Consider the following 25,234-nt stretch of genomic DNA (forward strand, 5'->3'; position numbering starts at 1 on the left):
ATTAATATTGTCTGAAATTATGTCATTTTACATCATGCTTAAATTTAATCTCAAATCCCAGGCCTCATTTCACTCAGGTGCCCAAGTAGATGGATTCTCCAACGTGCCAATTGTACCCTATGATCAAATACAAAACAGTTGTGTACATTGCAAAACTTCTGAATGATCCATTGAGTTAAATGCATCAGAAACAGAGCATGAGCCAAATGGTTCTTCATCCCTGCTTCCCCATGCAATAAGATCATTATTGATCTGGTTTTGGCCTCTACACCACTTTCCAACTCTCTCTCTGCACCTGTAGATTTCCATGTAGTTCATATGCCTAGAATATATTGTATATTCTATGGCTCTACCATAACTCTTAACGTGGAGAATTCCAAAGGATCACAACCTGCAGAAGAAATTCGTCTTCATCTCCTGATCAATGGGAAACCAATTACTCAAACTATATCCCATTTTCTCGATATCCTCACTTGGAGAAACATCGTCTCAGCATCTTGTCTGACAACACCCTCAGAATCTTGCTTCAGTAAGATCACTTCTCATTGTTCCCTACACGCTCACCCCTCGCCCCCAAATGTGAATCCCCTGATTCAAGTATGTCCTTTATTAAAGACGAGATCTAAACTGTACACAGAACGCCAGGTGTTGTCTCACGAGCTCCCAATAAAGTTGCTACAAAATATCCTTACCCTTGTATTCCATAACCCTTACAATAAAGGCCAACATTCCATTGGCCTTTCTGCATATTTGTTTAACCTACACACCCTTTTTGTGTGCTAGAGATTGAGTTTGCACTGCAACATTCTCTAAACACCTCTCTATTTAACAATCAGGTTTGTCTTTCTTCTTTCCAGAGCAGGCAGGCAACTTCATATTTTGTTCTATATTATATTTCAAAGGTCACTTTCCTGCTCATCCACTTAACCTGTGCTCATCACGTTGCAGGCTCTTGTGTACTCTGCATCACCTGATAAGCCACTTATCTTTATATTTTCAACAAATTTGAGAACATACATCCGGTCTCCTCAGATTACAACCAATGCATCCACTATCTCTGATGTCACTCATTTGTAAAGATACAAATTTGTCCTGTACTTTTTCACTGATAAAAATAAAAAAAATCTCTCTCCCTACAGACCTTTGCAATCTGTTATTATTTTCATTATTTAGAATCTGTACCTTCTCATTCCCAATTTTACAATCAGCCTCAAAAACCAACATTACTTTTGGCTTTTTGCTTGTATTTCTGTAAAAACCCCATCAATATATTTAATAATTTACTCATGTGTCCCACATTCTTTACAATTTTTGTGACATACCTTGTAGTTTTAAACTTTCCCAGTCCTCTTGACTACCATCAATGAATTAATCCTCATTACAACGTATATTATTTCAAAGATATAGCATCCTAACTTCCTTGGGAATTCTCCACAGATGGTGCACCCTTCTCGTGGGGCGTTTCTTCCTCCAGACTTTTGCTGTAAGTTAAGAAATACCTCCTTAAATGAGTGCTTGCACTAACATCAGACGCTAGAGAGGGCGGGCGGAACAGTTCGACAGGACTATCAGCTGAGAGGAGGAGTATTCATACAAACCAGGTCCGCCTCTCTCATTTGGTTGGTGAAATATCAGCTATTTTACACGATCAGCTATATTCGAAAAGAGCTTTCGCGACGCGGGAGAAAAAGACAACTTCTGTCAAAGATTGAGAGAAATTACACCAAACCTACTTCAAACGTTGGAGAGAAGTAGGATAAATCGGTGTCCTGTAGACAGTCGGTCTAACTTAATAGAGGGAAGACTAGCAGGATCCGAAAGGGTCCGGACAGTTGTGGGTATCGCTTCTCCGCTTTTTGGCTGCATCGTCGCACAGTGACAAAGGCAGTGTACAGCTTGCCTCTTGCGTTTTTCTCCGACCTCGGAAACTGCAGAACCATGGCCGGCAAAAACCCCAAGGTTTTTATGGACATCTCTATTCGGGATAAACCCCAGGGTCGCCTAGTGATGGAGCTAAGACCAGATATTGTCCCAAAGACTGCAGAAAACTTCCGTGCATTATGCACAGGCGAGAAGGGTTTCGGTTACAAAGGCTCAACGTTCCACAGAATCATTCCTCGCTTCATGTGCCAGGGTGGCGACTTCACAAAACATAACGGCACTGGAGGCAAGTCCATCTATGGGGAGAAGTTTAAAGATGAGAATTTTCAGCTGAAGCACACGGGGCCAGGCATCCTGTCCATGGCCAATGCTGGACCAAATACAAATGGTTCCCAGTTCTTCATATGCATCACAAGGAGCAGCTGGTTGGATGGGAAACATGTTGTCTTTGGATCTGTGGTAGAAGGAATGGATGTGGTAAAGAAGATGGAGAGCTGTGGCACCGTGAATGGAACACCAAAAGCCACGGTTAAAATCACTGAGTGTGGGCAGTTGACCTAAAGTATTTGAATTTGGAATTGTACTGTTTAAATAAAGTGTGATTGTTTGGAACTCCAAAAAAAAACACAAAAAAAAAAACGTCCGGTGCTGCTGGCAGATCAGCTCGGTGAAAGGCGCTCTTTGGTCGGCCCGAAACTTGATGATCTACCAGATGTCCAGTGTAGACAGGAAAACCTGGATCAGGGGTCGATGGACCGGACCGTGAACCGGAATACCGTCTTTATGGACCGGACGATGACAACATATTTTGGTCTTGTTCTATACAGGAACAGTACTGGATGTCAGTTTTTTCGACAATTTCTAAAGCACTTAAAATTAATTTACAATTTAGCAAATTAACTGTACTTTTTGGAATAATTCCTCAAAATATCCGTGATATCTCTATGTCAGACCATCATGTTATTGCATTTGTTACATTGATAGCTAGGAGGGTCATTTTGTTGAAGTGGAAGGATACATCAGCTCCCACTTTGTCGCAATGGTTCTCTCAAGTGATGCTATGTCTTAGTTTGGAGAAAATTAGAAGTCGAACCTTTGAACCTTTATTTGATTTTGAGAAAAGGTGGGGTTCATTTGCTCGTTATTATCATTTGAGTTAATTGATAGATTTCCTCCATGATCTAATTGTAAATTTTTGGTATATATTTTTTTTCTTGCTGGTGGTTTGATGTTTATTTTTAGAGGCTTTTTGTATGACGCATTGCTCCGGGTTGTACACCTAATGGGGTTTTATCCCAGATTTTCTGCTTAGTAGTTTTTTTTTAAATTATCAGCAACATTTTTCAATCTTTAAAATAATGTTTTTTTTCCTCTAGACATTGTGTTGCTTAATTTGATGTACTCGTGTTATTTTTGAATAATATAATAATAATAAAAAGATTTGAATAGAAAAAAGAAAGAAACTGCTGAGATACAGTCGGCTATGAACCAAGTGCTGATAAATGGGACCCGTGTAGAATTGATGAAGTTCCTGTCTCTTTCTCCATTAATGTTTCCTCCTTACGGCAGAACTAACCCTCTCACTGTGTCAGAATCAGTGATTAAATCCGGCCCCAAACACTGTGCTTTCATCCCTGCACACTGTAACTTGAACCATCTCACTGAGGGTCTCATGGAGACACAACCCCTGCCCTCTGCACATGTGATCACATCTCCCCTGATTCTGACATGTCAAATAACCTCAGAATGGTTTTCTGATTCAGTCTGAAGGTTATGGTACATTCAGCTCATCATCAGACCTGACAAACCATGTCTTCCCACAGCTGGTTCCACCTGTTGGTGTGTCCTCTTTCCTCCAGCTCCAGAGAAGCTGCATCTCCACACAAACTCCTCACTTGAGACGACTGTCTGTACCCGTGACACAGAAAATCACAACACTGTCATTCTCCTGATACCATCCGGGAAGCGGTACCGCAACATAAAAGCCATGACCAACAGGCTCCGGGACAGCTTCTTCCACCAGGCCGTCAGACTGATGAACTCACGCTGATCTGAGTGTACACTATATTACATTGTCTATTTTATTTATTATACATTACTATGATTACACGTTGCACATTTAGATGGAGACGTAACGTAAAGATTTTTACTCCTCATGGATGTAAGAAATAAAGTCAATGCAATTCAATTCCTGATTCCGTATCTGAGCTGCTCGCCTCCGGGTATCCTCCGTCAACGAGCTCCTTCCTCAGTCACCATCTGTGAGATTATAAAAAACAATTAAAAACGATCTATCAGACAGCTCCTGTACCCCTCCACCCCTGTTAAAACTCTCTGCTCAGCCCCTTCCCTATTCCCTTTCCCTTTCAGACTCCCGATGTGCCAGCAGATCCGAATTCACCGTGTGGACATTTCTACCCCACAGGAGGCTGTACAAACCCGTGTCCTTCTCTGATGCACAGCTCAGTGACCCCAATCCCTGTCTGCACTCGCAGCCCATGACGGTGACAGCTGTCCTAGACTCTGTAACTCACAATCTTGTAACACAGAATCTTGTTCACAGCAAGTTTAGACAGTCATTAATATGCAGAGAGAATTGTTGTTTCCTGAAAGGACAGGCGAGCGAAGCTGTCTGATCCAATTCACCAGATGGTCCGGTGTTTACAAGTTAATTTGTCCCGGGACCCACACCCACACCCACTCATAACCCCGACCCACACAGACAGACAGACAGACAGACTGTCCCTTCGCCCCAAGCCCCCTGCAGAACCACAAGGAATTGATCCACGGCCCGGGCTCGGTCGCAAAGTGAAAACCGGGGCTGAGGAGAGCCCGGAGACAAACACCCCGCTGCCCACTCCACCAACAACACGGCACAGCCGGACACATCTCACAACACCGGATCCGGTCCCGATGAAACCCGAATTTAATTTTGTTGTTCCAGATCGGACCCAACAAAAGGTGTTTTAAAATTGAAGCGCTCCCCCTCACGTGACGTCACACAGCAGTCCCCCCCCCAAGCGCCTGACGTCACCCATGGTCTCCCCGTATCTGCATCTGCTGTCACGAGCACGGTGCCTTACGTCACACACGCGCTGCTGTGCTCGAGCTTTTTCGGTTTAACGGCTGAGCTACTGAGCACGAGCCGCGCGCCCCCCCGCCCCCCGAGCAGTCAACAGAGGAACTGAATCGATTGCGGAGCTGCGCTATTCCCATTGGTGCGAAGCGATGTCAATCACTGGTTACACCCAATAGTGGAAGCGGACCAGCCGAGAGGGCGTTACCTCGTCTCTGCTGCAGAGCGAACTGCCCGTCAAAGCGGAACAAAATCCCAAAGTAAATGTCCGCTTTCTGATTTATTTCCATTTCCCTCCGAGGGAAGTTGGGGCGTTTGTGAAGCGTCTCCTGCGGCCGGAGTCTGATGTATCGCTGAGAGGTAGGAGGAGACCGCTCGGCCCGTCGGTTAGATGCCGGTTCCCCGGGGAGGGAGAGGATGAAGACGGTGAGAGAGGGGGCGGACAGGATGTTTGTCCCGGTGGGGACAGGAGGGGCTCATCTGTGGAAATGTCTGAGCCCACGGTGGTGGCGATTCACCACATTGGGGGGCAAACACCGGCAGACTGTTGCCCTGCAAGCGGGGAAATATTTAGCTTTCATATCACGGCGGCTGTGGTTATCGGGACAGTGAGTGTGCTGGCCTGTTTGGAGAACGTCCCCTGGGGCTTTGCTTCTGAACCTCTTGTAGTAATTGATGGTGTTCCCTGGTATTGTGTTCTTACACCAAGCTACAAGTACTCTTCTTCTTGGGCGGTATTTGAGATGCTTCATCGCATTTTCACCCCTTGTGTCCCATTCTTTCTGATTTTGTTGTTCAATATTCTGACAGCCAGGCGGATTCTAGCGGCCAGTCGAGCCCGCAGGAGGCTCCGGGGACAAAAGAGTGGAGAGAATGACAAGGACCAGGAGATGGAGAACCGACGCAAATCCATCGTTTTGCTCTTCAGCATAACCGGTAGTTTCATATTGTTGTGGTTAACACGGGAGGTATTTTATATCTATCAACGGATTTCAATGAGTTTTGTTTATTATTCTGTCATGCATCCCGTTTTACATTGTAGAAGAGACATCGGAATGCTGCAGATCATCAGTTCCTGCGCCAACACGTGTATTTACGCCCTGACTCAGAGCAAATTCGAGAGGACCTCAAGAATGCGGTTTTGAATATACCCACTGAACTGGATTTTTGAAACTCATTCAGCGATATAATTAATGCTGTGCAGTAGTACAATTCAGCTGCTTTCATGTCCCTATTCTGTACTCCCCACTTGTGAGCAAACGGAAACAATACGAGAACAGAGTTACAACAAAGCATGAGAAACTCTGTCGATGCTCGAAATACAGAACACACACGAAATCATGAAGATGTCGGCCCGAATAGTTGTAATATTTACTTTTTTCCAAAGTTGCCCCCTATCTGCTGAGTTGCTCCAGCATTTTGTGTGTGTTGCCTTACAGTTATAAAACAGCTATTTACAGTCGATCCCGACGGCACCAGTGGCCTCAGCATTGCAGAAAAATCCCCTTTGCATCTCACCCTCGCCAAACTGAAATGGATCCTGAGGCTAACCTGTCACCCCTTCTTCCCGATCTGACAAAACTGTCTGTTTTTGGAGCATAATTTCGTCGTATCAAGCACTCCTGTTCCCATCATTACCTGTCCTTTCCTTCACGATCTTTTTCTCTTCTGTCTCTACCTATAGTTTTTCCTTTTGTTTTCCCCGTTTGAACTAACTTTCAGTGTCAGAATTTTAGCTCTCAGAGAAAGAGTTGCTGGGGGGGGGGGGTGGGGTGGGAGGGGAGAGCTGTGGTTGAGTGGAAGAGGAGATGCTGTGAACCCAGAACAAAAGACACAGTGAAGAAACTGGGAACTGATGTGGTCTAATCCTACACATAGTGCTGGAGAAAAGCTTCAGCTCAGGCAACAGGAACTGCAGAGAGAGAGAGAGAGAGAGAGAGAGAGAGAGAGAGAGAGAGATCCAATTCTGCCTAAAATGTCCACAGTTTACTCTTTTCCACAGTTTACTCTTTTCCATAGATGCTGATGTCCACAGTTTACTCTTTTCCACAGTTTACTCTTTTCCATAGATGCTGATGTCCACAGTTTACTCTTTTCCACAGTTTACTCTTTTCCATAGATGCTGATGTCCACAGTTTACTCTTTTCCATAGATGCTGATGTCCACAGTTTACTCTTCTCCATAGATGCTGATGTCCACAGTTTACTCTTCTCCATAGATGCTGATGTCCACAGTTTACTCTTCTCCATAGATGCTGATGTCCACAGTTTACTCTTCTCCATAGATGCTGATGTCCACAGTTTACTCTTCTCCATAGATGCTGATGTCCACAGTTTACTCTTCTCCATAGATGCTGATGTCCACAGTTTACTCTTCTCCATAGATGCTGATGTCCACAGTTTACTCTTCTCCATAGATGCTGATGTCCACAGTTTACTCTTCTCCATAGATGCTGATGTCCACAGTTTACTCTTCTCCATAGATGCTGATGTCCACAGTTTACTCTTTTCCATAGATGCTGATGTCCACAGTTTACTCTTCTCCATAGATGCTGATGTCCACAGTTTACTCTTTTCCATAGATGCTGATGTCCACAGTTTACTCTTTTCCATAGATGCTGATGTCCACAGTTTACTCTTCTCCATAGATGCTGATGTCCACAGTTTACTCTTCTCCATAGATGCTGATGTCCACAGTTTACTCTTCTCCATAGATGCTGATGTCCACAGTTTACTCTTCTCCATAGATGCTGATGTCCACAGTTTACTCTTCTCCATAGATGCTGATGTCCACAGTTTACTCTTCTCCATAGATGCTGATGTCCACAGTTTACTCTTCTCCATAGATGCTGATGTCCACAGTTTACTCTTTTCCACAGTTTACTCTTTTCCATAGATGCTGATGTCCACAGTTTACTCTTTTCCACAGTTTACTCTTTTCCATAGATGCTGATGTCCACAGTTTACTCTTTTCCATAGATGCTGATGTCCACAGTTTACTCTTCTCCATAGATGCTGATGTCCACAGTTTACTCTTCTCCATAGATGCTGATGTCCACAGTTTACTCTTCTCCATAGATGCTGATGTCCACAGTTTACTCTTCTCCATAGATGCTGATGTCCACAGTTTACTCTTCTCCATAGATGCTGATGTCCACAGTTTACTCTTCTCCATAGATGCTGATGTCCACAGTTTACTCTTTTCCATAGATGCTGATGTCCACAGTTTACTCTTCTCCATAGATGCTGATGTCCACAGTTTACTCTTTTCCATAGATGCTGATGTCCACAGTTTACTCTTTTCCATAGATGCTGATGTCCACAGTTTACTCTTCTCCATAGATGCTGATGTCCACAGTTTACTCTTCTCCATAGATGCTGATGTCCACAGTTTACTCTTCTCCATAGATGCTGATGTCCACAGTTTACTCTTCTCCATAGATGCTGATGTCCACAGTTTACTCTTCTCCATAGATGCTGATGTCCACAGTTTACTCTTCTCCATAGATGCTGATGTCCACAGTTTACTCTTCTCCATAGATGCTGATGTCCACAGTTTACTCTTCTCCATAGATGCTGATGTCCACAGTTTACTCTTCTCCATAGATGCTGATGTCCACAGTTTACTCTTCTCCATAGATGCTGATGTCCACAGTTTACTCTTCTCCATAGATGCTGATGTCCACAGTTTACTCTTCTCCATAGAGGCTGATGTCCACAGTTTACTCTTCTCCATAGATGCTGATGTCCACAGTTTACTCTTCTCCATAGATGCTGATGTCCACAGTTTACTCTTCTCCATAGATGCTGCCTGGTCTGCAGAACTCCTCCAGCGTTTTGGATTTCTAAAATCTGCAGAGCTCCTCTTGTTTGTGTTTGGTCTAATCCTAGTCAGTGTCAACGAGATGTTCGGCTGTGCCAACACAGAACCGACCCTGGACAAAGAACAAGCGAATAATGGTTGAAAAGGACAGTGTTACAGAAACAGACACTTGATAATTAATGGAACAGAGGCTCAGTTAATTTTGAACTCATGCAACTGGAAGATTGGAGGATCTCTCTAAACAAACGCGATGAGGGATATTATTGTTTATACAATTAGAAAGGTGATGAGAGTAGTGGCAGTTTGTATTCAGATATTACATACTCCAGATGAAACTGAATTGAGGAATCAATCTGAATCCTTCAGTGGTTGGTCTGTGATGTCAATTAATGTTCATCGTGAGGGGGTAATATCTAAATATAAACTCTAAATGTAAGCTTGGTTAAGACGGGTAATAGGTAGTGAGGATAATCCTGTTAATTGTATAACCATGACTCCTGGCATTAATGAAGGCTAAATATTTGAAGGGAATTCTTCGCGATAGGATTGACAAATATTTGTAGAAGCATAATTAGAGACAGTCAAATGGCTTTGTGAGGGGAAGATCATGCCTTACGCACCTGAATGACTTTCTGAGGGGTTGACAAAACAAAGGCTAGAGTGGTGGATGCTGTGTGTATGGAATTGAGTGAGGCGCTTGACAAGAGCCCCTGCAATAGATTCACCCAGAACGTCGGGAGGCATGGGACTGATGGAAACTCAGCTGCCTGGGCTTGGACTTACCTTGCCCAGTGAGTATGGGACTGGCAGCAGGTGGGGCGTTTCCAGGAGATCTACTTTTTCTCATATTTGTAAACGACTTGAAAGAGGAAGTGGATATGTGGGTTGGTAACTTGCAGTTTGAAGCTCCACGTAGCGTAGCGCTTAGAATCAGACTATTCCAGCTCGGGGCACTGGAAATCAGAGCTCAATGCCGGTGTTTTGCTGGAAGGAATTTGTACTAAATCCCCGTCACATTTATGGGTTTTCTCCCAAGTTAAAAAAGGAAACAAAACTTAGCGATTAGGCTAGAGTAACGTTGAGGTTGCTGGGCGCTGCGGCTCATTGTTCCTCACTTCATCTCTAATTGAATCAAGGACACCTATGTGCTGCAGCTGTGGATAGTGTAGAATTTCATCATAGGTTACAATGGGACGTCGACACGGTGTAGAGCTGGGGTACGATGTGATAGATGGACTTCCATGAGTAACAGTACGAGCTGATACATAATAAAAATTCAAACTGGATTACAGAGCACAAATGGCAGATTTTATCGTAGTGTGGAGGATCAGGGGAGTCGTGCTATGCAAGTCTATAGATCCCTCAAAATTTCCAAACAAGTTAATTGAGTAGCTAAGAAGGTTGATGGTTTAAGAACTGGCAACTCCGGAAAAGTGATCTCACTATTACTTCCCGTATCACGGGCTTAAGAGGGAAAAGATGCTAAGGAAGAACAGGTAAATGTGTGGCTAACAATTTGTGCAGGAGGAAGGGCATCGTATACACATATTATTGGGCTCTCTTCGAGGTTTGGTGGACTGGTGTAAGAACATTGGTTTTACACCTGCACTGAAAGGGAGTTGATATTCTAACTGGCAAGTTTGATGTATCTGCCCTGGCATTAACATGTGGCATGTGCAGGCCTGGTCTTGGGGGTTGGGCGGGAGAGTGGGAAATGGAACTGCAAGTGAGTAAGTAGGATTGAGTAAAAGGTAGAGACGAGGTCAAGGAATGCAAAAATGAAGTCCAGCCAGGACCCCGTTAATGAGCCCGGTGTCTCCGAGGGGCTGAAGTGAGGTTATGTCAGTAAAGGTGTGTAACACTTAAGACAGACGTACTTAGAACCTGGATTAGTACGTGACACAGTGAGCCAGATATTGCAGAGCTCTGGTTGAGAGAAGGTCAGGGCTGGTCGCTAACCATTCCAGAATTCAGATGATTCAGGCAATCCAGAGGGTGAGGTGGTGGTGTGGGGGTGGGGGGTCCTGCACTGCTGATCAGGCAGAATTTCAGAATGTCCCAGGTCCGAGATCATCCCATAGGCTTCATCAGTAACACGATGCAGGTAGAGCTCAATAATAAGGAATGTGCAATCGCTCTGATGGTGTTCTACCTGCAGCCTGTAAGAGAGAGCAACAGACAGGTCTGGAGGTTATGGGCTGATGTAAAAGCAATCATGCAGTTATTGCGGGTAAATAATCACTCCAACATTACTGGCATTCCCTTATCCCTTGAGGATGGATGGGGCTTTGTGGTTCAGATGGGTCCTGGAATGCTTCCTGAAAGAGTATTTAGATGGACGACCAGGGAGGGAGACGGGCTTGACTTAGTAGTATCAGTAGTATAATTCTGGAGGTTCGCAAACAGTTTTTGATAAGGATAAGACTGGAGCTGCAGGGGGATAAATGTAAATTCGGTGAAGGATAATGACAGTAGAATTGGGCATCGACTTGCAAACCAAATTATCCCCAAACTAGAATCATTCCAACCATTCACAGGATGACAAAATATGTGTACACCCCCAAATCTGCACACTCCTCTCATATAAGTGTGCACCTCAAATCCAGCGACACCCCCAAATATGCGTGTACCCCGAGAACTGAGTGAAAAACATTCTAAGGAACAGGATATATAAGTCAATCGTTATATGGTAAACTGGATTTTCAGATGACACCTGGATTCGGAGTGTCAGTGGACAGCGAAGTAGGTTATGAAAACTTTTAGCGTGAGTGAAGCAGCTGGAAAAACGGGCTGAACATTTTGAAGTTGGAACTTAATGTGAAATTCCATCGAGATGGGATCTAGTGTGAGCTGTTGCACTTTGGCAGGACCTACCAGGGCAGGACTTATACAATTAGTGGAAGGTAATTCAGATGTGCAGGAGAGCAGAGGGTTCCGAGAATACAGTTTCAAAATTCCTAGATAAGGTCATGAGGAGAATCTTTGCACACACGCCTTCATATATCAGAGTACCGAGTACACGAATTAAAATGTTATGTTGAAGTTGTGTAAGACGTTATTGAGGATCAGCGTGGAGCATTATGTATAGTTCAGATCACATATCTGCAGGAAAGAGATCAATAAACTTGAAAGATTACAGAGATAATTTATAATGATGTTTCAGAAATTGAGGGGTTGAGTCAGAAGGAGAGAATCAATAGGCCTATTCTCTCCCAAACTGAGGCACTCTCCCCTCAAGTTAGGTGAGACTGGAACAAGAGTTCATATTTTAAAGGTGAAAGTAGACCACGAGAGGGAACTTCTTCACTCAGAGGGCGGTATGAACGTGGGATGAGTAGCCAGAGGAAGTGGTGAATGCAGGCTCAATCACAACATTTAGGAGACACTTGAACGGGTAAGTGGATGGGAAGTATATGAAAGGCTATGGGCTTAATGCAGGTCATTGGGACTAGGCCAGAAAACAGCTCGGCAGAGATTGGAAGAGCCAGAGAAAATGTTTATGTGTGTGGTGTTCCATAACACTACAGCTAATCCCGAAGAATCCTCTCCAGTAAGTTTCATACCCCGAAGCGTGACTCAGCAGTTGATATTTTCCAGGATAACCCATCCCCTTTTATGAATAATGGAATACCATTTATCTCCGCTTTTTGGGTATCTTGCTTGTAGCTACAGAGGAGAGGTCCTCTGAATTCTAATCTCCCGCTTCTCCAAGTAACCTGCAAGTATATCCCGCCTGGCCCTGGAAAATTATCCACCCTAATGCACTTTAAGAGACAAAACACTGCCCCCTTAGAGGTCCTGTACTTAAACAAATTTAAAAAAAGCACTGTTGGTAACTACAGGATAGAAACGGTTCGATCAACGACTCTTACGGCAGGGAAAAGTCCCTTCAGACCCAATGCCTTGCGACTGAGATGTACATTCAGGCAAATTTCCATCCCAGAGCAGACGGGACAAACGCAGGCAGATGGGAATGTTTTGTATGGCACCTGAACGCCACAGAAGGGGTGGGCCGAAGGGCCACTGTCAATGCTGTAATGGAAATTTTGTCGCCGAAAGGTCGACTCTACTCCTCTCGATAGATCCAGCCTGACCCGTTAAGTTCCGTGAAAATGCTGCATTCAGCTCTGGTTAGCATTCTATATCAATGATACTTTGTGCTGGAAGACTGCAGAGGAAGTTGACCAGGACTGGGGCTTAGGTCATGGGGAAGATGGGTATGTGTTGATATACTGTGTTGATCTACAAGGGGGTTTGGGATCTCAGTTCATTACTCCCTTTAGGTGCTGCACAGGGTGAGGGGTTGCTGCGAGCGGCGTAGGGCCTGCTTGTCTTTAGCAGTCGAGGCACTGAGTTCCAGGGTCAGGTAGTTATGTTGCAGTTTTATAAATCTCCAGTTTAACCACATCCTGAGTATTGGATTCTATTATTGGAAAATTGTGGGGGTTTTGAACTGAGAGTCGAAGAGCCTTAACAAGATGCTTCCTTGATAAGGAGAGATTGGACAGTCTTGGGATATTTTACCTGGAGCGGCAGAAGCTGAGGGAGGCCTGATTGAAGTTCATAGGAACATGAAAGGCACTGACATCGTGGACATCCCGTTTTTTTTTTCGCTGAACATGAAACATGAAATAACTAATACCAGAGTGCATGTACTTAAGATGAAAGGCCAGCGAAATCAGCATAGCGGTTGTTCTCAGATCTGCGCCTGGACGAAAGGAGCAAAAAAATCAAGCAGTTTGTAGGATGGGGGAAGAGGCAGAACGAGCCTCTTGTTGGATTTGGAGTAGGCGAGAGGAGGGGAGCTGGAAGCCAAGAGGAGATGGGCAGTGATTTGGCCACCACTGCCGGCCCACCAACTGGAGAGTGTCGTGATTAAGGGTCAAAACACTCTGTGAAGGTTGGGAACCACCTGGTGTCATCTGCTTCTGGCTGAAGGCTACGGTTACCTTATAAGGTAACTGGAGAATGCACCCTAACAGGTATATGTAACAAGGTGAAAGGGGGAAAACTACTGGTGAGAGAGTTTATTGGGATAATGATAATGTGTGACTGATGAAAATTGAGCATTATGAACTGTAAATTCAGAATCGCCGCTCTGAGAAACGATTCTCACATGGCCACGGAAATAAAAGACATTCAAATATCTGAGTCCGGGTGTTGTTTTGTATTCTCCGACAATATCACTATTTGAGTCCGAACGTGATTTGACTTGGCCTGACAAATTTGGCGACGAGGATGGGACCTTTTAAACGCGATATAGTGAACCCTTGACCGAGAATTTGGCCCCTCGGACTGTGCCAGAAAAGGTTGTCCCTCACCAGCCGGTGATCAGTGTACCTGCGTCCGGGTAAGGAAAAGAAGAAAACTGCGAGAAGGGACAGGGAACCATGAAATTTAAAATTGCTTTAAAATAAAACTGATCCACTTTGTGACCCAGATGTTCGCTGTTATAATCAGTGGATTGTATAAGTGTATAACTGAGGCTCGCGAATGTTGCAACATCTGTTAAGTACACTTTAATTCTGAAAAGTGTTGGGTTACCGTTCTAGTAGGTTGGTGGACCCCTCTAAAGGTAAACCGGCAAGAACGGCGCCTCACGAGCGACGCCCGAGTGATCCTAAAACGAAAGTACCGGTAAACGACACCGCGATGTAGGAAGTCGAAAAGTACAAGACAAAGAATTTGCTGGTTTCCTGCAGGATCGCCCGCTGATAAGGTTTGGTTGAGAACAGGGGATAGCATGTACTCTGTCACATTTTCTAGTGAGTCATATGCTTGGAGTCAAGGGGATTGGATTTATGGCGGTGCTTTCGACTCGCTAAAAATGAAATATTTCACCTCGATTACATGTTATGGTGTTCTAACAAATGGGACACCAACAACTTACAACTGAACGCAAGAAAGAACCTATTTCTAACAAATGAATCATGATTTCGAGGTGGCGCTCTCTGCGTCGGCTATTGTTTCCGCCGAGGTGCCGGGTCAGAACGGGTCCCCGAATTAACACCTATTAGTCGGGAACAGACAGGTCAGAAAACAAAATCAAAGGGAACAGGAGAGAAGCAGTAGATAACTCTACTGGGGAAGATATCAGTGAGTTTCCCCGAAAATTGTGGGGAAAATCACAATTGTAAAGCCCTGGGTTGCGCCTGTGGTATAGAATACCGTTAATTAATCTCCTAACCCGCTAAGACAACCAACTGGCTCACACAAACTTGTCAAGTTTTCCAGCTCCTGCCAGGGGATTTGCGCGCACTCCTCGGTGTTACATATGGAACTTCTTGGGGAGGGACACACAGTAGGTTCTCCAGTCCCAGACAGACGCCCGAACGTGACTGAAAACCAGGTCGGGCGGGCGATGTAAGACAAGCCATGGATCGCTAAGGTAATGGAACCCATTTTAATGACGGCCCGACAGCACGGGGATTTTTGCGAACTTTCCCGAAGTCCACATATAAAAGGCAAATCCCTTTCGGACATTATAGCTCGTTTTAAGGATACCTGGTAGTCCAGTGCTGGCAAACTCCTAGACCATCAGAATACCCAGCTGGCAGTGTAGACTTTTCTGAACTGCCTCCGACCTGCGATTGCCCAGTCCTTTCAGTTAACTAATCTTAATTGGCAGACCCAGCAGTTATTATTAAAGTTTCTATAAATGAAACATCCTTGAGATTTTTCACTCCCCACCCCCCACCCCAAATCGGTGTGCAAATATATTTGCCAACATACCCCTAAATTTGTGCACATTCCTAAATCAGCACGCACCACAAAATCCTTGTGGAACCCCAAATCTGCGTCGGCTTCCAAATTCACGCAACCCGCAAACTCGCTGACATCTCCACATGCACATTAGATTATTCTTGAGCAAAATAGTTTCAAACAGATCACAATCTGTCTGCTTCCACCTTATAAAACAGTAAGAACAAAGTTCATAATTGGAAGTGCTTTAATTAATAAAATATCGGAAGTAAAGGAATGTTGAGATTTGTCACAACTCCACATGCAACGGCTCCCACAAATCCGTGTGCAGCCCCACTTGCCTGTGCACCCCCATGTTTTTAAAATGTTTCTTCTTTGAAAATAAAATGTGCGTACATGGGTGTCAGCTGGGTTGGTGGTGCATACGGTCTAAGGGTGCTTACGGATTTGGGGATGTTGGTCGATTTTGAGTTGTAACGAATCTCAAGGTTGTTTCATTGAGAGGTATTTTATTAATAAATACACATTTAATTTTCATCTCTGTTCTTACTATGATTTTTAAGATGGAAGTTGCTACTGAGTGGCCTATTTGAAATTATTCCTCCTCTGGGATAAGCTGATGTGTATCCAAAGGGTGTTGTCAGGTTCGCAGTGAGCAGCGATATGGGTGTCCATCCGTACTTGTGAGTGCATCTCGATTTGTGGGTCTTGGTGGATTTGGGTTAATGACAAATATCAAGGTTGTTTCGTTTAGAGATACTTTAATAAATAATGCACTTCAACAGCGAACTTTGTTCTTGCTATTTTCAATGTGGATTCAGCCATCTTGTGAAAAAGATCGAAATGATTCTCACTCCAGGATAAGCAATCGTACTTGCAGGAGCGCACTTGTATTTGAAGGTGCACAGACATTTGGAGATGTTCACGGCGAGTTTGAGTACACACGGATCTGGGGATGTCTCAAGGTCTTTTCGTTTATAGATACTTTAATAACAGATGTACATCGAACTTTGAATTTGTTCTAGATTTTTGAAAGCGGAAACAGCTATTCTGTGAACTGTTAGAAATGACTCTTGCACTTGGATAATCTAATGTTCATGTGAAGTTGTCAGCGGGTTTTGGGTGCATATGGATTTAGGGGTTCGCTCTTATTTGCTGATGTGCGCAGATGTAGGGTCTGATATGTCTAATATGGAGGTGCACACGGGTTTTGGGTACACCATATTTGGGTGTATCGGCCGATTTGCAGTTGCAGTTGAATTTTCGGGTGGGTGCGGATTTTTATCATGGAAACAGTCATTTTCTGAACGGTTTGAAATGATTCCTGCTCTGAGTTAATCTGTTGCGGATGTTGGAGTTTCAGCCTGTTTGGAGTGGGTACTAATTTGTGGAGTGCTCTGATTTAGGGCGGTGTTGGCAAATAGGGGATTTCACACTGGTCAAATGATCCGAACAGATTCAGTGACGTGACCACCAGTATAATGGTGCAGTCTGATTCGCGAATGCTCGTTGATTTAGGAGCATGCAGATTAATATGGGGATGTTTACGGATTTCGGGTTTCTCACAGAGATGTGGTGCTTGTGGATTTGTAGTGTGACGTATCTGAATTTTGTTTTATTTATAAACACTTTCAGAATCAATGCACTTTGAAGTTTCAACAGTATTCTTGTTACTTTATGGCAAACAGTTTGCGAACGGTTTGAAATTATTCTTTGACCCGGATACTGTTCGGATCATGTGGTGGGTGTCAGTGTGTTTGGGATCCGCACTCAGTTGGGGATTGCACAGAGTTAAGGTAAATTCGGTATGTATACGGTGCACAGAGTTTTTGGGGGCTGCGCCTGGATTTCGGCATGCATGCAGATTTAGGCGTGTGCTCTGCCTTGGGGGTACACACGGATTTGGTGATATGCTCAGATTTAGAGCGTGTTGTCGAATATCCGGCTGCACACAGATTTGTAGTAACTTAGATATTTGGGTTGCGTACGGTTTTTTAATGTCGAAATACCCCAATTTTCGAAAATTTTTGAAATGATTCCTGCTCTGGAATGATCTATTATGGGGTTGCAGCGTGTTTGTGATATGTACTTATTTCCAGATTGCGCAGACTTAGAACAGAGTCCGCTAACAGAGAGATACACACCGATTTGGAAACGTTCATTGATTTAGGGGTGTGCAGGCCAATATGGGGCTGTTTATAGAATTCGGGCTTCTAAGGGATCTGTGGTGTTGGGAACAGAGAGAGCGAGAGACAAGTGGTGTCAGAATGGGAACAAGTTGATCTGAGGTCGGTGTGGTAAGTTGTAAATAAAATTGACGAACTCAGCGTGGGTGCAGGAAGCAGCACCAATTCAGACGTCACTGGACTGACAGCACCAATTCAGCCGTCAGTGTAGGGCATGAACGGGTTGTTTCGGGAACCCAGGCAACCTCGCAGGAGAATGGCTTTGCACCTGGACTAATGTCTCTGGGCAGCCAGAAGGATTGCAGGGTGGAACTACGGTGTAAATTGGATAAATAGGCCAGAGATGAGAAGATAGGCCGGCGAATGAGGGGCGATCATTGCAGCTGTATAATGAAAAATTTATGTAATTTTTGCTTGGGAGGTGTGAGTGGAACAAGGATATCGCAGGACCCAGAGGAACAAAAATTGCCCACAGTGGATAGAACTTCAGTGGTTTCAGGTCGAGCGACGCCGCAACGTCACGAGTTCTTCACAAACATGAGAGAGAGCGGTGATTTTACCACATTCTTTAGCTGCTCCCTGAACTTGGTCTGCGTAACGGTGTAAAGGGCCGTGTTCGTGCAACAGCTCAGAAGCTGCAGAATGGCGCCCAGCTCTCGCAGCGAATCAGGTGGGCGCACATACGTGACAAAAGCATACAGCCGATTCCACGCAGAATACACAGTGAAAGGTGCCCACAGCAAGATGAAATTGCCCGAGACGATCAGCAATAAAACGAGGGATTTCCTGCGTTTCTCCATCTCCGGGTCTCTGGCACTCTGTCCGTTGCCAGGAAAACTGAGTCTCCTGCGCGCTCTGCTCGTGACTAAGACGTGCCTGGCGGTGAAGCAATTCGTCAGCAGAACCAGCACAAATGGGAATACAGGGGTGAGGATGTAATAAAATAGTTCAAATTGAGTCGCGATAAATAAATTCAAATAATGCACTCTCCCCCTACAAATAAATGGAACAGCTATCCACGTGTAGTACCCCGAGAGTCTAAAATACCAGTAAATATTCTTTAAAAAGCCAATGGCACTCACTGTCCCCAAAACCACGACAGCGGTTTTCTCGGTGCAATATTTTGATTTCAGCTTCTGGCAACAAATGGCGACAAACCGATCAAAGGTAAACGTGACCGTGAACCAGACGGAGCAGTCGGTTGCGGTGTAAAGGAGAACAGCGTGGATATTACACCCCTTGGTCATTGATCGGAAGAAAACGTCGATTGGTACGTACATAAGTGGAATCTTGCTCAATATCAGGTCGAGGATAAGAACCAGCAGATCCGCCACTGCCATGGCAACCAGGTAGCAAGTGACAACTCTGGAGAGGCCGCACTTTCCCCGAGAAAGGACGAATATGGTCACCATGTTCACTGCGAAGATAGGAATCAATGAGGGTAAACACATCAGGAAGCATTTACATATAAAGTAATCCACTTTTCTGTATGTGACAATGTCAAGAATGAGCGTACCTGACAGAATAAAACAATCGCAAAAGTTAAACTGCTTTGCAAATGTGTGTACACTCAATGCAATATGTTGGACCGAATATCGGTAAAGAAACAGAGAGCGGAGGTTACAGATAACGATGGCTGACGATTGATGGATTTCGTACTTTTTGAGGCAAAGGGCCGAATAGCGCATCATCGATTAAATCTGCGGCATCTCGACTGTCGTGAAGTTAGTATCCTTGACAGGAACCACCTCTGGATAAAGAGCAGCTTCCCGCCGCTGACCGTCACCAGGGGCAACGGGATTTGCAAATGGCGCAGCAGCACAAATCACAATTATTGCACCTCTCTTCCCGTTTCTCGACTTTGAGGGAGTGTTATTCTCTTCAAATTATACCACGAGGCTCACCGTCTATTTGTTGTAGCTTTGCCTTTATATTCGTATGATATTCATTATATTCTCAAATACGTTTTATTTTCTCAGCAAGAATGAAGTTGATTTGTCACCATAAAAATACGTCACGATCAATATTTCAAGAACTTACGGAAGTCTATCACGTTTTCAGAAATGTGTTACTTAGGCTTTAAACATCGTCAAATGCACCTGGTGTGAAATATACATTCTATAATTTTTGATCCCAAACGGAATATGCAGTTTTAAGAACACAGTGGGGAGGAAGACGGTCAGATGCAGGAGAGGGACGTCCTGATTACATTCGCGGAGAGATGCTTCCTTTGCTTCAGTGGAAACTCAGGCAGCTCGTGAAAGTTGGAAAGTGATTAAAGTTTGTGTGAAATTTGTCTTCCGACTGATGTTGGTTAAAACGACCAGGGAGAAATGGAGAAGGAATGCTCACAATAAGGTTACACTTTCTACAGGAATAAGACAGATAATAAGATACACTGTTGTTGTAAACCCGCTCTGGATCATCACAAGTGTTAGCACATATTTCCTTAGGCAGGAGTCCTGGATTCAGTAAATTATCGAAGTGTATTTGCTTAATTATCAACTGGTATGTGTGTCAGCAACCTTAATTATTATTATGAGAGGTACAGGCCAAAAGGAAAATGTGCAGTTAAATTTTGTTTCATAAGTTACCTTTGGACAGAGACTCACCGGGAAGAGCAATGATGCCGAGGACAGGGAAGAAAATCACTTGAATGGTGAATAAAACATTCGTGACTCGAAAATCTACCGTTATCCGTTCATCATGCGCAAAAATATATGGAACCATCCAGAAGATGTTTTTCCCATTTTCTGTTATATTCCAAGCCGTCCATCCCGAATTCTGATCCATGACAGAACGAGCCGGTCTGTCCTTACTCTCCTCTTTGTGCCGCTCCGGATCTCTGTCCGTGACAGGAGAGGCTGTGCTCGCTGAAACTGGGGGAACTGAGTGAAAGCGACTCTTATTAATAAGAGAGAGAAACCCTCCGGTGACGTCAGCAGCCTACCTTGAAAAGGCGCTATTTATTTTCCATGAAATGACAGAAAGAGTTAACCCTTGGTTTACCCAGTAGCTGAGGAAGAAGTGTGTATATAAGCACTGCTGCTATTACATATATTCGAATTACAAAAATAAATTTAAAAAAAACTAACAATATAACTGCACCTCTTCCTAGAGATGCTGCCTGGCCTGCTGCGTTCACCAGCAACTTTTATGTGTGTTGCTTGAATTTCCAGCATCTGCAGAATTCCTGTTGTTAACAATATTTCAGTCGACTTAGCTGAATATTAAGTTGAAAAAATGGTCCTTAAATAATGAACAAATGTATGTATTTTGTTTTAAAATCCCGTGTAAGGAATGAGGTAAATAAGTCAAAAATCACAAGTGATTCTTCCTTGGTGTGTGTAAAATAAGAAATGCAGAACAGCGGTTCTGGAACAGCGGCATTAGCTTAGGATGTGTTAATTTTTATAACAGAGAAAGACTATCAGCCTTTCTCGAAAAAGGGGTTCCCTTGGGAGCCGGGAGTAGCGAGTAGACAAGAGCGGCAGATATGCGGGGAGGAGGAAGACAGAAGGTGAGGGAGAGAAAGGCAGAAACAGAGACAGGGGATGATGGAATTAACTGTCGGCAACTGGGATCCCTCCAGCATAGTGTGGATCAGATCACCGAGTGGCCGATAAGTATTCTTTGCACGCAGTCTTACTCTGCCTCAACAAGTGGCTGACTGGTATTTCTCACGTCATCCTGATATAGTAGTAGATTAATAATCTTCAACATGTGTACTCAGTCTCGGTTTACTGCGAATTCTTCATGCTGTTAAATCAGAAAGAAACAAGGGCAAAAAATAACTCCTTACTGTCGATACCCGTATACCATACAAGAGGCCAGGACGCATTCATACATACGTTACCACTCTCCGGCAGCTGATGCAATTCCGCTGGGTGTAAAGAGTCGATGTGACAGAAAACACTTAAATCCAGGAGCATCAGCACCTTTCTATGAAATGACTTTGTACTTATTGGCAAGCAAAGGTGACGCTGTACGTTTGTACAATTTACCCTCCATTGAAAATCACACAAAAAACAAAAGACACCAGTGCTCTAAATCGGTTATTCGGTTTACTTTATTATGATTCTCCCCTTTATGTAGCCTTCTTGGAATGTTTCCTGTTCTTTAACAGTATCTGCCTTCATATATTATTTGAAAATCTTTGGGAACTGGTGTTATTTTCATTTCCCCCTGAATAATGTCATGGCATATTTGTGAGACTGCAAAGATCGAACGGGAACTAGTGAAACACGTCTCTTCTTGACTGTTATTAATCTCTGTTGTGGTTTGCAATGAGCTCCTCTTAAAGCTTAGAAATGTAGAAACAGCAGAACGGGCACGTTTATTCACAATGGTCACCGCAATATATTTGTCAGAATGGTGTTCAAAGCGGTAAGCGTTTGATTAAAAGCGTACACGTTGCAATAAAACATATTTCTTCGTCACACAAAACATCAGACAAGCACAGTCGTGCATAGCAGGTGTCGAAGTAAAGGTATTCTTAGATTATTTTGTCGGCACCATTACGTCCAGCCACTGAATACCAGCGGCACATGGTTCTTCAGCTGCTAATCAACTGAGCAGTAATCAGATTTAGATTTGTGCGTATAAATCACAAATTTCAACAAATCCCTTTTACAGATGTGTAACCCTGTGCGACAAACACTCGTTTTCCCTGCTGTGCTCGGAGTGTAACCACGTCTGATGTGATGATAACGATAAAACACAGCGAGCGTTCTTCCCCAACAGCTTGTGTTTACTGATATTCTTGTGTAAAAATATAAATCCAGGAATGCATCAATGATACCAATCCTGAGCCACTGACTCTGCAGTATTGTGTCTTGCTCAAACAGCCGTTATGTTTGCCTGTATGTGAGCGGCCATTGACAATCGAATATATTGTGAATATTTTCATATTTGCCTTTCGTAACCCGTGACAATGGGATCACTGATAATTGGACATCATCTTTAGTCGAACAGTTCTGCTCAGTGACATTTTTAAAGACAGAGCTTCGCACTGCCAGTGATGGTGTTGAAGTAGCAGCGACATTACTAGGGTCGACCCTACTGGATCTGGGCAAGCTGCTTAGTTCTCCGTGTGGACAGTGATGGGACTGGATATGCAGTGAGGTTATCACTGTGGTCAGGTATGTGGATTTGATCAGTCGTGACTCTGTCAGTCTGGTCAGTGATGTGTCTGGATCTGCAATGATAATAAGGAATAGCTTATTTCCCTCAGCAATCAGGATTCTGAAAGGGCATTGAACCCAACAATACTCCCTCACTACATGTTGTCCTCTTTTTGCACTAATTAAATTTAGTTTTTTTTTTACATATTATCTTCTAACTGTGATTTACAGTTTTTGTTATTATGTATTGCAACGCATAACGACACATTTCACGACATATTAAACCTCATTCCGGTTCTGATTTTCTACAGTCTCTGATTCGCGGCTGCTCCATTTATTACTACTCGGGTCCATTTACGGAATAAACTATGCCTCTGATAGCCGTCACGTTTCAGAAGTGCAAACGATTTTTCTCCTTCAGATCTGACAACTTTCTTTATCTACTGTGCAATATTACATTTGTAAATGTTTTGAGTTTACACTCTACCACGAATCACTTTACACGGTACGAAATAAATAATGTATTGTGCCAACCTTATTTTAGAATCATGCTAACATTTATTTCTCATTTTCATCTGTTTTTACAGTGCACCAACGTAGGTCTATCTTTCCGCAGCATAGTCTACGTCATAGTCTATTCATGTTGTTCAGCCACTGGGCTGGTGCCTTTAGCATAATGTTTACTCCCCTGCACAGGTACAGTGATAGGAACATGCAAATTAACCGACACCAGTACTCTGCATTAAAGGTATCAGATGTTATTTTTTCTTTCGTGATGCATATCCAGCAATCGTCGTCTTGATTTTAATTGTAATGTACTAATGTTGCATTTTGTCTTGGATATTTGCATTAGATATGACAGATATGTATTTCTTTAGGTGAACCACATACCCTAAAGATTAACAAGTACCATTTTGATTCATGTGATAACATACTGTATATTCATTGATAGAGCTGAGCTCTTTTATTTTAGCTTGTAGAAGAACAAAAGTACGTATAACTTTCCTGCACGAATATACTGTACTTTGCTGATTAAGTATGAGCTTCAATACAATCAGTCTCAGATGTTATAATGGGTCATGTGCTTGACCTGACTGCAGACCAGGTCCAGGCCTCATTCGAAAGCCTGGTCATTCCTGCGGGCAGTGGCCACGTGACCTGATAGCTGCACGTCATGTTTCATGATTTTGCGATCTCCCTGGATTCAAGGATTCAAAGCTGGGTGGCAGTGTGAAATGTGAGGAGGATGTTATGAGAATGCAGGGTGACTTGGACAGGCTGGGTGAGATGGCAGATGCAGTTTAATGTGGATAAATGTGAGGTTATCCACTTTAGTGGTAAGAACAGGAAGGCAGATTATTATCTAAATGGAGTCAAGTTAGGAAAAAAGGAAGTACAACGAGATCTAGGTGTTCTTGTACATCAGTCACTGAAAGCAAGCATGCAAGTATAGCAGGTTATGAAGAAAGCTAATGAAATGCTGGCCTTCATAACAAGGGGAATTGAGTATAATGGCAAAGAGGTCCTTCTGCAGCTGTACAGGGCCCTGGTGAGACCACACCTGGAGTACTCTGTGCAGAATTGGTCTCCAAATTTAAGGAAGGACATTCTTGCTATTGAGAGAGTGCAGCGTAAGTTCACAAGCTTAATTCTCGAGATGGTGGGACTGTCATATGTCGAAAGATTGGAGCGACTGGGCTTGTATACTCTGGAATTTAGAAGGCTGAGTGGGCATCTTATTGAAACATATAAGATTATTAAGGGATTGGACACGCTGGAGGCAGGAAGCATGTTCCCGCTGATGGGTGAGTCCAGAAACAGAGGCCACAGTTTAAGAATAAGGGGTAGGCCATTTAGAACGGAGTTGAGGAAAACTTTTTCACCCAGAGATTGGTGGATATATGGAATGTCCCAGAAGGCTGTGGAGGCCAAGTCTCTGGATGCTTTCAAGAAAGAGCTGGATAGAGCTCTTAAAGATAGCGGAATCAAGGTTATGGGGATAAGGCAGCAACTGGATACTGATTGTGGAAGATCAGCCATGAATACAGTGAATGGCGGTGCCGGCTCGAAGGGCCGAATGGCCTGCTCCTGCACCTATTGTCTATTCTAAGTTCCAGATCCCTTCTGACATATGGTTGGAAAAGTATCTTTTCCTCAGATCCCTCTGTATTGCCAATCCTTTGACACGATTCTATTGTCTATATACTCTCCCGTCTCGTCGAGTGAGAAAGCTGTCCGGTTTTGAGTATTTCAACACCAGATGTACTGAAGAAGATGCTGATTATGTGTTATCTTGTGCGTAAGTCTATACTACACACGTGGAGTTTGAAACATTGACTGCACAGAAGCTAAAGTTGAAATTAGCAACATGTTTACCACTCAGTTACATTACTGCTTTGCTCAATCGCTTCGCTCCGTCGTCCGAGCTATAAAACAAGCTATTT

At 43.7% G+C, this 25,234-nt stretch overlaps 2 protein-coding genes across 2 annotated transcripts; one reads left to right on the forward strand and one right to left on the reverse strand.

Annotated features, from left to right (window-relative positions):
* Positions 1 to 1,920: 1,920 nt before the first annotated feature.
* Positions 1,921 to 2,457, forward strand: LOC140207588 (uncharacterized). Its single transcript, XM_072276136.1, has one exon. The coding sequence runs from the start codon at positions 1,939 to 1,941 to the stop codon at positions 2,440 to 2,442; it is 504 nt and encodes a 167-aa protein (XP_072132237.1). The 5' UTR covers positions 1,921 to 1,938; the 3' UTR covers positions 2,443 to 2,457.
* A 15,728-nt stretch (positions 2,458 to 18,185) lies between these two features.
* On the reverse strand, positions 18,186 to 20,397 carry LOC140207917 (probable G-protein coupled receptor 139). Its single transcript, XM_072276456.1, has 2 exons — positions 20,280 to 20,397; positions 18,186 to 19,084 (listed from the first exon to the last, which is right to left on the reverse strand). Exons 1-2 carry the CDS (start codon positions 20,395 to 20,397, stop codon positions 18,186 to 18,188), a joined length of 1,017 nt encoding a protein of 338 aa, XP_072132557.1.
* Positions 20,398 to 25,234: the final 4,837 nt, after the last annotated feature.

Source organism: Mobula birostris, chromosome 13, assembly GCF_030028105.1.
Source record: "Mobula birostris isolate sMobBir1 chromosome 13, sMobBir1.hap1, whole genome shotgun sequence".
In the NCBI taxonomy this organism is placed as follows: domain Eukaryota; kingdom Metazoa; phylum Chordata; class Chondrichthyes; order Myliobatiformes; family Myliobatidae; genus Mobula; species Mobula birostris.